The 12,521-nt window shown below is 30.0% G+C and overlaps 1 protein-coding gene across 1 annotated transcript; it reads right to left on the bottom strand.

The window, feature by feature from the left end:
- Positions 1-5,288: 5,288 nt before the first annotated feature.
- On the bottom strand, positions 5,289-9,452 carry LOC132299371 (uncharacterized). The gene is made up of 3 exons (XM_059795924.1): positions 9,278-9,452; positions 9,096-9,148; positions 5,289-5,663 (listed from the first exon to the last, which is right to left on the bottom strand). The coding sequence occupies exons 1-3, from the start codon at positions 9,366-9,368 to the stop codon at positions 5,541-5,543; spliced, it is 267 nt and encodes an 88-aa protein (XP_059651907.1). The 5' UTR covers positions 9,369-9,452; the 3' UTR covers positions 5,289-5,540.
- Between the last annotated feature and the right edge of the window lie 3,069 nt (positions 9,453-12,521).

The following is a 12,521-nucleotide window of genomic DNA, read 5'->3' on the forward strand; positions in this document are numbered from 1 at the left end:
CCACCTTATCGTCATATTATTTGTTTCTCAGCGTGCAAGGCAACTACATTTAATTATTATTATCCGAAAAAAACTACATTTAATTACAAATGCCTAACTTTGTACTGTTTTTGTCATGCTAATAAAAGTAAAACGTAACTTCTAGTACCCTTCTTGGTCAATAAATTTACCTACCTTAAAGTAGGGTGTAAAGTCATTAAATACATTTAATTAATTGCTAAGAAACTGATTATTACAGTTATTCCAACCACATAAAAACAGTGGTATGACTATTAAATACTTCCTCCCTCATTTTCTTTTTCTTTTTTTTTTTCTTCCTTTTTTTTTTGTCTCAAAATACTTATTCCACAAACAATTCATGTAAATTAAATGCATTCTTTCATAAATACCTTGAAGTTTTTCAAAAAAAAAAAAAAAAAATGATTCTTGTACGAATAGTTACAGTAAATTGTTAGACCTACTCTTTTAATTAGTCAATTATGCAACAAATAAAGAAGTGGAACCCTCAACTTAGTTGTATTTAGTATAAATAGTAAATTAAAAATTATTCGGTTAGGCAATTCACTGCAAGTGTTCGATGTAAGTATCACTACTAAAAAAAACCCAACAAAAACAATGACATACTTATTTCTCATATTAGTTGTTTATCTTTTTCTTTTTAGATTGTTTCAAAATATTTGTCCCACTTGAAAATTTACGTAAGCTGCATATTTTCGTGGGGCTTTTCTAAATTTTCTAACTTTATATACATTAATATTAAAACTTGAAAGGTTATCTTGGTAAGGACCTAGGAAGCACATACACTCCAACTATGGTGTCGTGGAAGTATTAGACACTTGGACATGTTTCGGACACGCTGACATGGTCCAAATCGGGCGTGTCAAATATGACTAGAAATGTCTTGAAATTTGAATATTTTATTTTTTAGTTAGACACGATTGGGATACGGCAAAGACACATTTTAGACACTTCCACACTTCCAGAACATGACACGATGATTTTGTCATTATTTTTGTAATGACAAGTTTAATTTTTAATTTTTAGATTGTTCATTTTAGTTTATATTCAAGGCAAGATATAAACATATAAAGTACAAAATAAAAATAGAAAGGGGGGTAAAAATAAACAATGAGTTGATACCATTCAAGCAAACTATCCACATTGAATTTTTTCATCATACTTGAAAAAGGAATGATGAAGAACATTCTCACACTGGTTCAAGAATTGAGCCCGACTTTGATATTGGTTATAATCGGGTTGAGTATTTTGCAATTTGATAAAAATGCTTAAGTTATTAGGTGGAGTTAAAATCCAACACATTTATACTCAATTACTTTCTTTATTTGAATTCGATGTGGACAAAGCCCCTTATAACACTTGTCTTCTTTAATTTTCTGGGAAGAAGTTATATATATATCTTCTGTTTTTTCAATTAGTTACTTATTCAAATTAGGAAAATGATTTTAAAGTTAAGTAGTTGTAGATAATTCTTTGCCCAGATAATTTTAATTGGTGAAGTGGGATCGAATACTCACCAATTGAAAGTATTCCATCAAACTCTAACTCTTCGGTCTGAGTGTCACTATTCTTCACGTTAACGATTCATATCTCTTTGGATCATGAAAAAAAGGAAAAGAGAGACCCATTTTCTTATATTTTGCATACATTAATTAATTATGAGTATTAGGTCAAGACATTGTATCCAATTCTTCGATTTGAGTATCACTACTTTTCATGTTAATAACCCATATCTCTTTGGACCAAAAAAAAAAAAAAAAAATTCCATTTCTATCAAATTTTATTTATTTTTGTACACTTTTATGCTATAAAACTTTTGTTACAAAGAAATCTTATACCTTATAAGTCATACTCCCTTCGTGCTAAAATAATTATCTTTGTAAATCACAACTTCTAAGATGGACAACTATTTTGAGACAGAGTGAGTATTAAATTACATTCTCACTCACTTTTAAATATATATATATATATATATATATATATATATATATATATATATATAATATCTCTAGTTAACAATAGACAGCCAGGACTGAACCATGTGCTCTTGGTATAACAATATGACTCTTTCCAATAAATTATCCACCCAACACATCTGTGTGGTGGGTCTGAGAATAATAAATAATTTCAATTATGAATGAAGCTTTTTTGTAGCAACAGAGAAGGCAGCACATGCTGGAAATGAAAATTAAATACAATTTTTTTTTTTTTTTTTCCTTTCATTTGAATATAAGGTATATATGCTCAACTCATACATTCCACTATCACATGAAGATTTGATTTGATCGTAAATCATTGGTGATTTTAAATTGTAATTCCTGTATCAATTAATCCATGTCAAGTCCAATTAAGTAGTCATGGGAAATCAATCCTGCTTAACTTAAAATTCGATTCTATATGAGCCTCATTTTTATTATGTGAGGTTTTATTAAAATAATTTATGCATTACATGGACCAAATATGAATTCAGTAGTTTATAACATCGACTCAATTTAGAATTCAACGTAATATCTTAACATTTAAATAAAGCTAAATATATTTAAAATTCAATTGAGTAAGAATCTCATTTTTATTACGTTAAGTTTTATTCAAAATAATCATGTATTCCAAGGATCAAATATAAATTTTTAATTATTATCTTTCTTGTCTTAGGTGTTGTTTGATAAAACTAAAATTGAATTTTTTTAAAAATTCTGAAGTGGTAATTAAAAATAAATATTTTTTTATATTTTTAAAAAAATTTAGCGTTCAGCTTCTAGTGATAAGTGATATCCCGTCACTTTGAAATTCTACTCTATTTTAAGTGGATCTTACTGTTTCAGTGATATTCAAATTGCGTAATTAAACGCACTTAATTGAATAAGTATTGAATTCGTTCAAAATTAAACACTAAATTGAATTATCAAACAACACTTTAATCTCATATGAGGGGATAAGGTGGGCCACATTAATTCCTTTTTCTATTTTATTCTCAAGTCCTAATATTTAACTTTTTAAAAATCATCCATGTTAATTTCGGTCACCCTTTTTGCCAACTATCCAAATTAACCTTTGCCTTCTGATCAGTGCGTCTATAAGAATATTATGTTTGTATCCATACCACCTAAATTTAATATCCTTCGTTTTTCACTAACAAGCATCACACCTTATGTTTTTTCTTACATTTTTTTTTTTTGTGTTAACTCTCTAGTGACTCCTATCATACATCTTTATATCTTCATTTATACTGTATGAATGAATTGTGCTTGCTTCTTTTTTTAAAGGTCAATATTGTACGCCAAATATGAATTATGTTTATAAAATTGACTCCCAAATTAGAATTCAACGCACTCTTAACATTAGACCGGGGATAAAATATGATTTGGTCCAAGTGTTTCTCAAGAACAAAAGTTCCACCAGAAGCAAAAGTGCTAATTTGAGAGAACATATACTTGAATAAAATAAAGGGATAATTCTATAAAACCCCGTTAAATTTTGATCATAAAATCTCAATCTATTTTAAAAAAAATTTTACACTTCAAAAAAGTGATTAAATTGCTCTAATATTTACATCCGACCCATTAACCTGGCTGTAAAATGATAAATTTAACTTTACTATTTAATGTTAAATTTAAAACTATTTTTTTAATTTAAAAAATAATTTAGAGGGGTGAATTTGAGAGAAGGTAAAAAATATAATTAAAGGGTATTTTTGTAATTTAAAAAAATTATTTTTAATTTTAAATTTAACATTAAATAATAAGGTTAAATTTGTTAACGTGTCGGACACGGATATTGAGATAATTTGATCACTTTTTAAAATATAGGGGGTTTTTGAAACAAGTTGAGAGTTTATGATCAAAATTTAAAAATAGTGAGTTTTTAAAAATTAGCCCTAAAATAAATGATAAATTACACTGACTTCCTTTTAAAGTTTGGACAAAGTATACTGTTTAAGTTTATTACTTTCATCTTCCTAAATCCATTCCAAGAGGTCGAAAATTGATTTTGAGTATGAAAAGTCAGTAATATCCATCGTCAACTTTCACATAAAAAAAAAAAACTCTAAAGGATTGAAAAAAGGTAAAAATATTAATAATAAACACTTAAACGAACCAATCATGTATAATTTGTTCAAACATTAAGGATATAATTCATAATCATAATTTTACCCATAAATAAAGCAGAAACATTTCACTCACGTCAGGGCAGGGGGTCCAAATTGGACCACGAAGGAATTAGAGGTAATTGAATATTCACTCACCTCAGAGCAGTGGGTCCAAATAAGGATTTAGAGCTTATTCAATATTCACTGCGTTTATTTTTCACGTGTCCTATGCAGGAGACCAGTTTGGCTTTTTCATGATGTCAGAATAAACACGTTACAGGGTTAGGGTTGGGGTTGGTGAGGGCTAACTTATCAGATTTCATGACTTGGATCCACCTCATCTTGTCTCACTTGTCGTCTTCCCTTTTTTATTTTCACTTGCCAATTTTCTAGTCCACAAACCCCATCACTTTGATTTTAAAATTGGGTGACAAACACTTGTGGTTTGATTTGATTTAGAAGGCAAACCAAAATTAAATACTAAACTCAAAATTCTTTAAATCGAATAAATCCGAACAGAATTCCTAAAATCAAATTAATCTTAAAAGGTTTGAATTGACTTTACCTTAAATAACAATCTCTCGAGGGGCCAGACCTTATTATTGTCCACAATTTTGATTACTTTAATATTGTCAACAAGTTAAATAAAAAAATATTATATATATTTCACTATTTCTTTCTTATCTCACATTACCCACAAAAGCAAGTACCGATTTTACCCATTTTGAATGTGAACGTAAATACGAATAATATGCGTAGTGGGCAATACCTATGTGGTGCTTGATCCAGTCATCTGGTAAAGTTTTGGGTCCAGGGAAAAACAGATTCATGACTCCGAGAAAAAAAAAAACAAAGAAAAAAAGAAAAAAAAAAACACTTTGTTCTACCACTTATGTCTTTTTAAAAGTATAGTCTATCATAAAAAAAGTTCCCAAACAAAATTATGTGACCTAACAATATAAGGCCCTACTTCTCAAAAGAGGTCAGCAGTTCAAGCATCAATAAAAGCAATGTGTATGAGTACCCAACTAAGAAAAGAAAAAAATATACTTTGTATGAACTTTTTATATTGTCCCAGAACAAAGGTAATAAATACCCCAAAAAAAAAAAATAAATAAATAAAAAATAACCATCCATTGTGGGATAATGGGCAACTAAAATTCAAACAATCAAAAAAATTGAGTGAATTCAAATCTACGCAACGCAAATCTTAAATATTGCATCATTTTGAATACACATTTTTTCAAAATTTGAACCGTTTTGACCGTCATATCTAAACATCGTATAAATCAAAAGGGAAGTCAAACAGCAAAACAAAAAACCACCTCTCACCCCACCGGCCAAAAAGAAGGCAGCCTACATCACAAATGTTTTGATACATGAAGCCAGTTTGTGTTTCCTTAACAATTACCCAGTGCTGCAGTCTCGTGGTCAACTATTTCTTTGCATCACTAGTGGACTCTGGCGGTGCTTTAACAATACTCAATTGTCCACCTTCCTTGTTGGCAGCAGTGGCCGCTTTCAACTCGTTGCAGTAGTTTATGAACTTGCTCGTCTCCTGATGACCAAAAAAGAAATAGAGAGCAATTAGTGGCGTAAATGAAAGAATTTAAAATCTCTGTTGAAATGAAATCATTTCTTGTAACTAAAGCAATACAACAGTGGCATCAAACACCTCAAGGCTCAAGGACGTCATTTCACATTTTAAAATAGTGGAAACAACTCGTGATACTCGTCCCACTTTCTATGACTGGATCTTTTCCAGAATAACACGGCATAACATGGAACGGTTTTGAAAGCACGAATTCAGTTTGTTAGAAAAAGTGAACCAACTAAATCATGTTCTGAAAGCCAAACGATTTCCATACACGAACAACAAGAAAAGGATGATGGGCTCCTTCAAGCTAAGAAAATAACAAACAACTTTCAATCCCTTGCAACAGACACCTTAAAGTCCAAACCAAAAAGTGATTCTACAAGTAACGTGTACTACACAGCAACAAACACAGCTAGAGAAATTTGTTTTTCTAGCTTAGTAAGAGAACCAAATTCTTATAAAATCACAATGTCTGAAGCTAAGGATGATGGGCTCCTTCAAGCTAAGAAAACAACAAACAACTTTCAATCCCTTGCAACAGACACATTAAAGTCCCAACCAAAAAATGATTCTATTAGCAACGTGTACTACACAGCAACAAACACAGCTAGAGAGAAAACAGGTCAATTTGTTTTTGTAGCTTAGTAAGAGAACCAAATTCTTATAAAATCACAATGTCTGCTTTACATGAAGTGGAAAAAAAATGGATGTTCCATCGGGAATCGTTGTAGCAATTCAAATATATATTCAAGGTCCTGGTACACACACACACACATATATATAAATGCAAAACAAAACAAACTATGAAGAAACCAGCATGATTTATGAAAGATGCTGGAGTAAGTTAGATGCAATTTTATTGGACTCAGTTAATAAAAAAATAAAAATAAAAATAAAATTCGGGTGGATACAGGATTTTTCCGCCTAAATGCCGATAAAATTATCATTACAATATGCGACATAATATCTTGTTACCAAACGCCAGGTCAAACAAATTGCTTATGTGTTCAACACCAGTTTTTTCAAGAGTCGGAAATAAGGAAAGCACTTGCCAGTTATAGGCTTCCTGATCATTATGTTTATATTGAATTTCTAATTGGTTAGCCAGGTCTGCGAATAAGAAAAATATTCCTGTTTTACAAATCAAATGTCTCTTTGGCACCATTTGGAGCCTGTGAAGGTTTGTAACCACTATAAGGAGAAACATTCATTCTAATTCTTTATTTATAAATTGGCTAAAGGCTCAGTCAGCCAAATTAAAAAGTCAATCACTCAATAAGAGATGCTTCTTCAAATCATTATGCAACTACAATTAACCAAAAATAAAAGCACAACAAAGGTCTCATTCACAGTAGTCAAACATGGAAGTGGGTATGGGCGTTGTATTGATTTGTGCTTCGTTTATTGATGTCTCCAAACCTGAAAGACTGAAAGTGAAATATAAGAGGATAAAATCAGACATTCCCAAGGTAGATTGATGGCGCCAGTCCCAGTAAATATATGCCATATTTATGTATATCATTTTCTCACTGATATTCTACGTTCAATATATCATTTTCTCACTGATATTCTACATTTATTGAACTACCGAAATCTAAAACATGAAGAGACTAAGACCAGAGAATATTAAGGTAGAATGATGGTGATTAGTCCCAACAAGTATATGCTAGGAGGAAAAGAGGAATATCATGTGGGCCCCAACTAGTTAGTCAACAGAATAGGCCATCGATGTCACATTAAAGAGGACAAATCAAGTAGTGTTTGGATGAACTCAATTGTTTTTGGACCTTTAATCCGACTTCCTTTTTCCCACCGGAGGTAGATATTGATAGTTTATATAACCAGGGGTAATATTATTTTATGTTTAATATCTAGGTTAATCACTTGTTTGGTTATGAATAATTTTCAGTATGAAGGAAATTCACTGTCTCACAGGGTAAGTTTCCATATTTCTTTATACACAAGTTTTACAGAGACTATGCAAGTTTGATTAATAAAATTTCTCAACAGTTTTAACTACCATTTTATGTTGATTCTCCATTAATTTCTTTCAGGTGAGACTCATAGAAATCCTTATAGGTTCTAATATCTTTCTTCTCTTCTTTTATTTTAATTTTCAAGACTGTTGGGCACTATTAAAAGCAATAACCAACCTTCAACATCCTATCATTATCGTTCAAAGCCCTAAACATTGATCCTAAAACTTAAACGCAATCAAACGTCCGTTACAGGCCACAAAACACCAAGACTCAAGGACATAGCTAAATATTCATATCATTCAATATTTTTCTTTTATTTTCTAGAGTTAATTTATTTCTATGTAACGTAAAATATTCAACATAAAATACTTCCACTCATATTTGAATAAATATATATAGATGATATTATTCTTATATTACATAATGACGATCACATGAACGCACATTTACTATTCATTTTGTCATCAATGGCAAAAGCTGGAAGAGACAAGTATGAAAATATGAATTGAGTCTTGAGATTAACAAATTTGCCCAAGAAAATGTCAAATGATAGGTCACGTCTCTAGTCTTCCCCTCCAAGCACACAGCGTGGGCAAGAAGTAATAATAAAGGCACGGGTTGGAAAGCATGAGAAAGTTGGTTCAAGTCTCAAAACAGCTAATTTATACAAAATTATATCAAATATTAGGTCTATCTCCAATCTTTCCTGTCCAAAACCCACTAGACGGGTAATCAACATACACTAGGTAATAAAGTTTTATTTCTTTCTTTTTTATTTATTTATTTTTATTATTACATCCATGTCTTCTTGTTTTAGAATTCACCAAGTCACTGCATCCATGTCATAGTGCATCCATGTCATAGTGTGTCCATCTCACGAATCTATAGACATGCATGTTAGATTGCACTAATTCATAGCAAAAAGGAATAAGGGAAAGAGAATGCAAATCGACTGTAACAATTGTGTTGACACACAGAGAATTGTGCACACAAGACTGGATTTTTTTTAGTGTTGACACGCAGAGAATTGAGCACATACAAGACTGGATTTTTTTCAGTGTTGACACACAGAGAATTGAGCACATACAAGACTGGATTTTTTCATTGTCACGAAGACTCAATGCTATAAAACTATGATTCACATTTCTTATTTTACTTTTGACCCATGTCGTTGTACAAAACATAACAAACCAAACAATCAACACAAAATAATATCAAAATTATAACAGATACAGAAGTAACTAAATGAGAAACAAACTGATGCAGTTTGTCGTTCAAACAAAGTGACCTCACACATTGAATGTCTAAGAAACTTCACCGAACTGAATTTATATGAAGACCTAATGCTAGTAATTGTATTAAATAGTATAGTTTTAGCTCAATTCAGTAGAGGGCATAGAGAAACGAAACTTACCCGATCAGCATCCATCTCCTTTGTGACCTTCGAAGGCTTTACAGCTCTCTTCCCTGCAATTTGAATTCAACAAAAAGAGACTAAAGAGTTCATTCAACAAGTACATATACAAACAAAATACATATATATATAGATAGGGAAAAAAGAGCGATAATCATTGAGAGTTTGATTCAGTCTGAAACCTTTTCGAGTTTGAGGGATTTTTCCATGGCGATTTGGAGGAATCGATTTCTTCTTCTTCTGACCTTTGAATAGGTTAGCTTTCTGTGTCATCTTCCTATAGCTTGTCTATGGTTTTCGCGTCTTAGGGTTTCTGAAATCTCCTGTGAACTGTGTGAAGCTTTTGAGATTTATTGGTCCAGACTCCAGAGATAGAGCATTGTTTCAGGAGCCCGTTAACTTGGGCCCTTTAAGAGCCCATATAGCTGTACCGACCTAGTTGTTGTTTGATTGAGTGTTGGTCCATGAGATGTTGTTGGATCGGGTTTCAAATTATCTGGGCTGTCTAATGGACCAACACTCATTCAAACTCAAAATATTAGCAAGAGCACCAAAATCTCTTAACCAACCCAAAATATTAACAGGAGAACCAAAATCGCTAAATCACAAACCAACTCAAAATATTAACACGAGAACCAAAATATCTTAACCAAGAAGAATCAACTCAATATTTTATTTATTTATAGCAAGAAACTCACACTCATATTGTCTTATATAGAATCTTGAACTTTAGAATTTTTGTTTCAAAACTAATTGGTGGTAATTTTCTTCTTTTTCTAAAAAATTGTTGTTAAGAAAAAATTACCATAAAATATTATTTTTCTCATTAAAAGACATAATGAGTCTAAGTCCTACTTGGAGATTTTTTTATTTCAATGAAGTTCTAAATCATAAATCTTTCATTTATACCCTTGTTAATAAAAGTAAATTTATTCAAGAATTGGTATATAATCATATATATATATATATATATATATATATATTCATTTTAAGTTTTAGTTACTTAATGAGTTTAAATAATAATTAATCTAATTTAAATTCATTAAAAAAAAACTCGTGTCTAATACACGATGACTTTGGTACAAAGAAATTATTATTATTTAAAAAATCAATAAAATGTATTTTTAGAGTATAGAAAAAAATCTAAATTATTTTTAATATTTATTTATCTTTTAACAAGAAAAGTAGATTTGGTGATAAATTTTCCTTGTAAAATTGCATTGTTAAGTTCCACACATTCATTTTTTACTCAATCAATGTTTGTTCAAAATTAGAAAAAATCTTTAGATTTTTTTTGTAATATATATATGTGTGTGTGTGTGTAGGGACATCAGCCACGTTTCTTGGGTGTACACATAACGTGGCTGATGTCCCTCCACTCGCAAATCCCAATCATGTGTCGGACGGTCGGTTGGTTCCAACTTCCCATTCCATGTGATTCAAATGTCAATATCATCAAAACGCTCAAATGGGTCGGACCGTCCAAATTTCATGCCCGTTGTCACTTGGGCCGGTTTCAAAGTCCATGTTGGGCTTTCTACACGTGATTCTATAAAATGACAAAAATACTCCATCGATTTTATTAAACACCAATCAAATCCTGGGGTAATTGTCAACTTCTCGTGGTTTCTTGTGTTTTACGTAATAATTAATACAAGCCTGTTAAGCTATATTTGGCTAATTTGGCTATCAAATTAAGTACTTTTGTTGTGCTATCATTAAAAGATTAGACAAAACATTATTAGATGAGATGTGACTTGTGGCGTGCTATCATTTTCTAATATTTTCTTTCCAATTCCTTTCTATTTTTACTTCTATTAGTGGTTATTTCTTCTTTGTGTTATTTAAATGCATTGGTTAAGAAAAATTATCATGAAATTCTACTTTTTCTTATTAAAAAAGAAAGAAGTCTTAAAATTTTTCTTTAGGACTATTTTAAAAAAAACAAAATTTGATTTACCTTTTATATATATATATATATATATATATATATATAGTAGTGTTCAATTATTTCCAAGAAATTATATACTCATTTTTTATTACAACCTTAAAATCTAATCATACTATAATTAATTAATTAACTTTTCTTTTCTTTATTTTAAGAAATTTACATTTTCTTTCCATACTATTAAATAACAAAACTAGACAATTTATTAAAGGAAACAATAATAAAATAACTTGGCTACTTTTGCCAAATTCGGAAGCAGCCATCTAGACAAAGTAAAATTAATCTAGAAATTAAAAGTCATCATTTTTAGGTTCTTCCTACACTTTATCAATATAATAAATTATGCAATAAATTAAAAAAACATATACCTAAATGATTTTAAATAAATAAAGAACATAATTTTCCATTAGAATACTATAAATTAAGGACTTTGGAAAAATCTAGGATTTGTAATATTATACACATTTTGGTATGCTCTTATAGGATCAACACTTTGAACATTTAACTTATACCCCCCGATCAACACTTTGAACATTTTATTTATAACCCCACACCCCCAAAGAAAAAGGAAAAAAAAAAAAAGAAAAAAGAAAAAGAAACACTGAGAATATTTAGATGGATATATAATCATATATTAAGAATTGTTTGGCAGGACTCTTCTAAAAAATTTATGAAGCCAATAGTCATCTCCTATTTCTAAATTAGTTGTTGAACAAATTTAAGATCTCTAATTAAGCTGAAAATAAAAACATGGATCAATTTTGAAATTTAAGTTCGGACTATAACCAATATTCTCAAGAAATCTTTATTTAATAGCCATTTTATATACCCTCTTTTGATTAATTTTATTTGGTTTCGGTTGCCACTTTCAAATTTGTTGAACAAACAACCAACAACGATGGGGAAGTGTTTTTTTTACGAGACTGAAAAACCCAGGCAAAGAGTAGCCAAATAATTTTATTCTTGTTTCCTTTAATAAATTGTTTAGTTCTGTCATTTTCCTTTAACAATATTTAATGGGAAAGAAAGAGTAAGTTTCTTAAAATAAAGAAAAGAAAAATTAATTAATTAATTACCGCATGATTAGATATTAAGGTTATAATTAAAAGTGAGTACATAATTTTTATTCCACAAAGCAGTTCCACACTACTATATATATATATATATATATATATATATATATATATATATATCACTCGGTATCAGGCTATCAGTTCATTACCACCTCTCTCCCCCATCTTGGTGAAATATGTTTGATCAAAAGATTTGCCCATACTGAAAAGGCATACACAACACACTATTGGTATCCTTAATTAATCGATATACTCCATTCAATTAAATTCTTCTCATTTTTATTATAAAAAAAAATTACTATAAGTAAATTAAAATGATGGATATATGATATAATGGGCATACTAATAGTGTTGAATGCTTGGTTCACCTACCTTGTAAGCATTCAACACTATTAGTAATATTAA

This window comes from Cornus florida, unplaced genomic scaffold, assembly GCF_030987335.1.
Source record: "Cornus florida cultivar Cherokee Brave unplaced genomic scaffold, ASM3098733v1 CherokeeBrave_3.0.0_Hap2_Chr03, whole genome shotgun sequence".
Lineage (NCBI taxonomy): Eukaryota > Viridiplantae > Streptophyta > Magnoliopsida > Cornales > Cornaceae > Cornus > Cornus florida.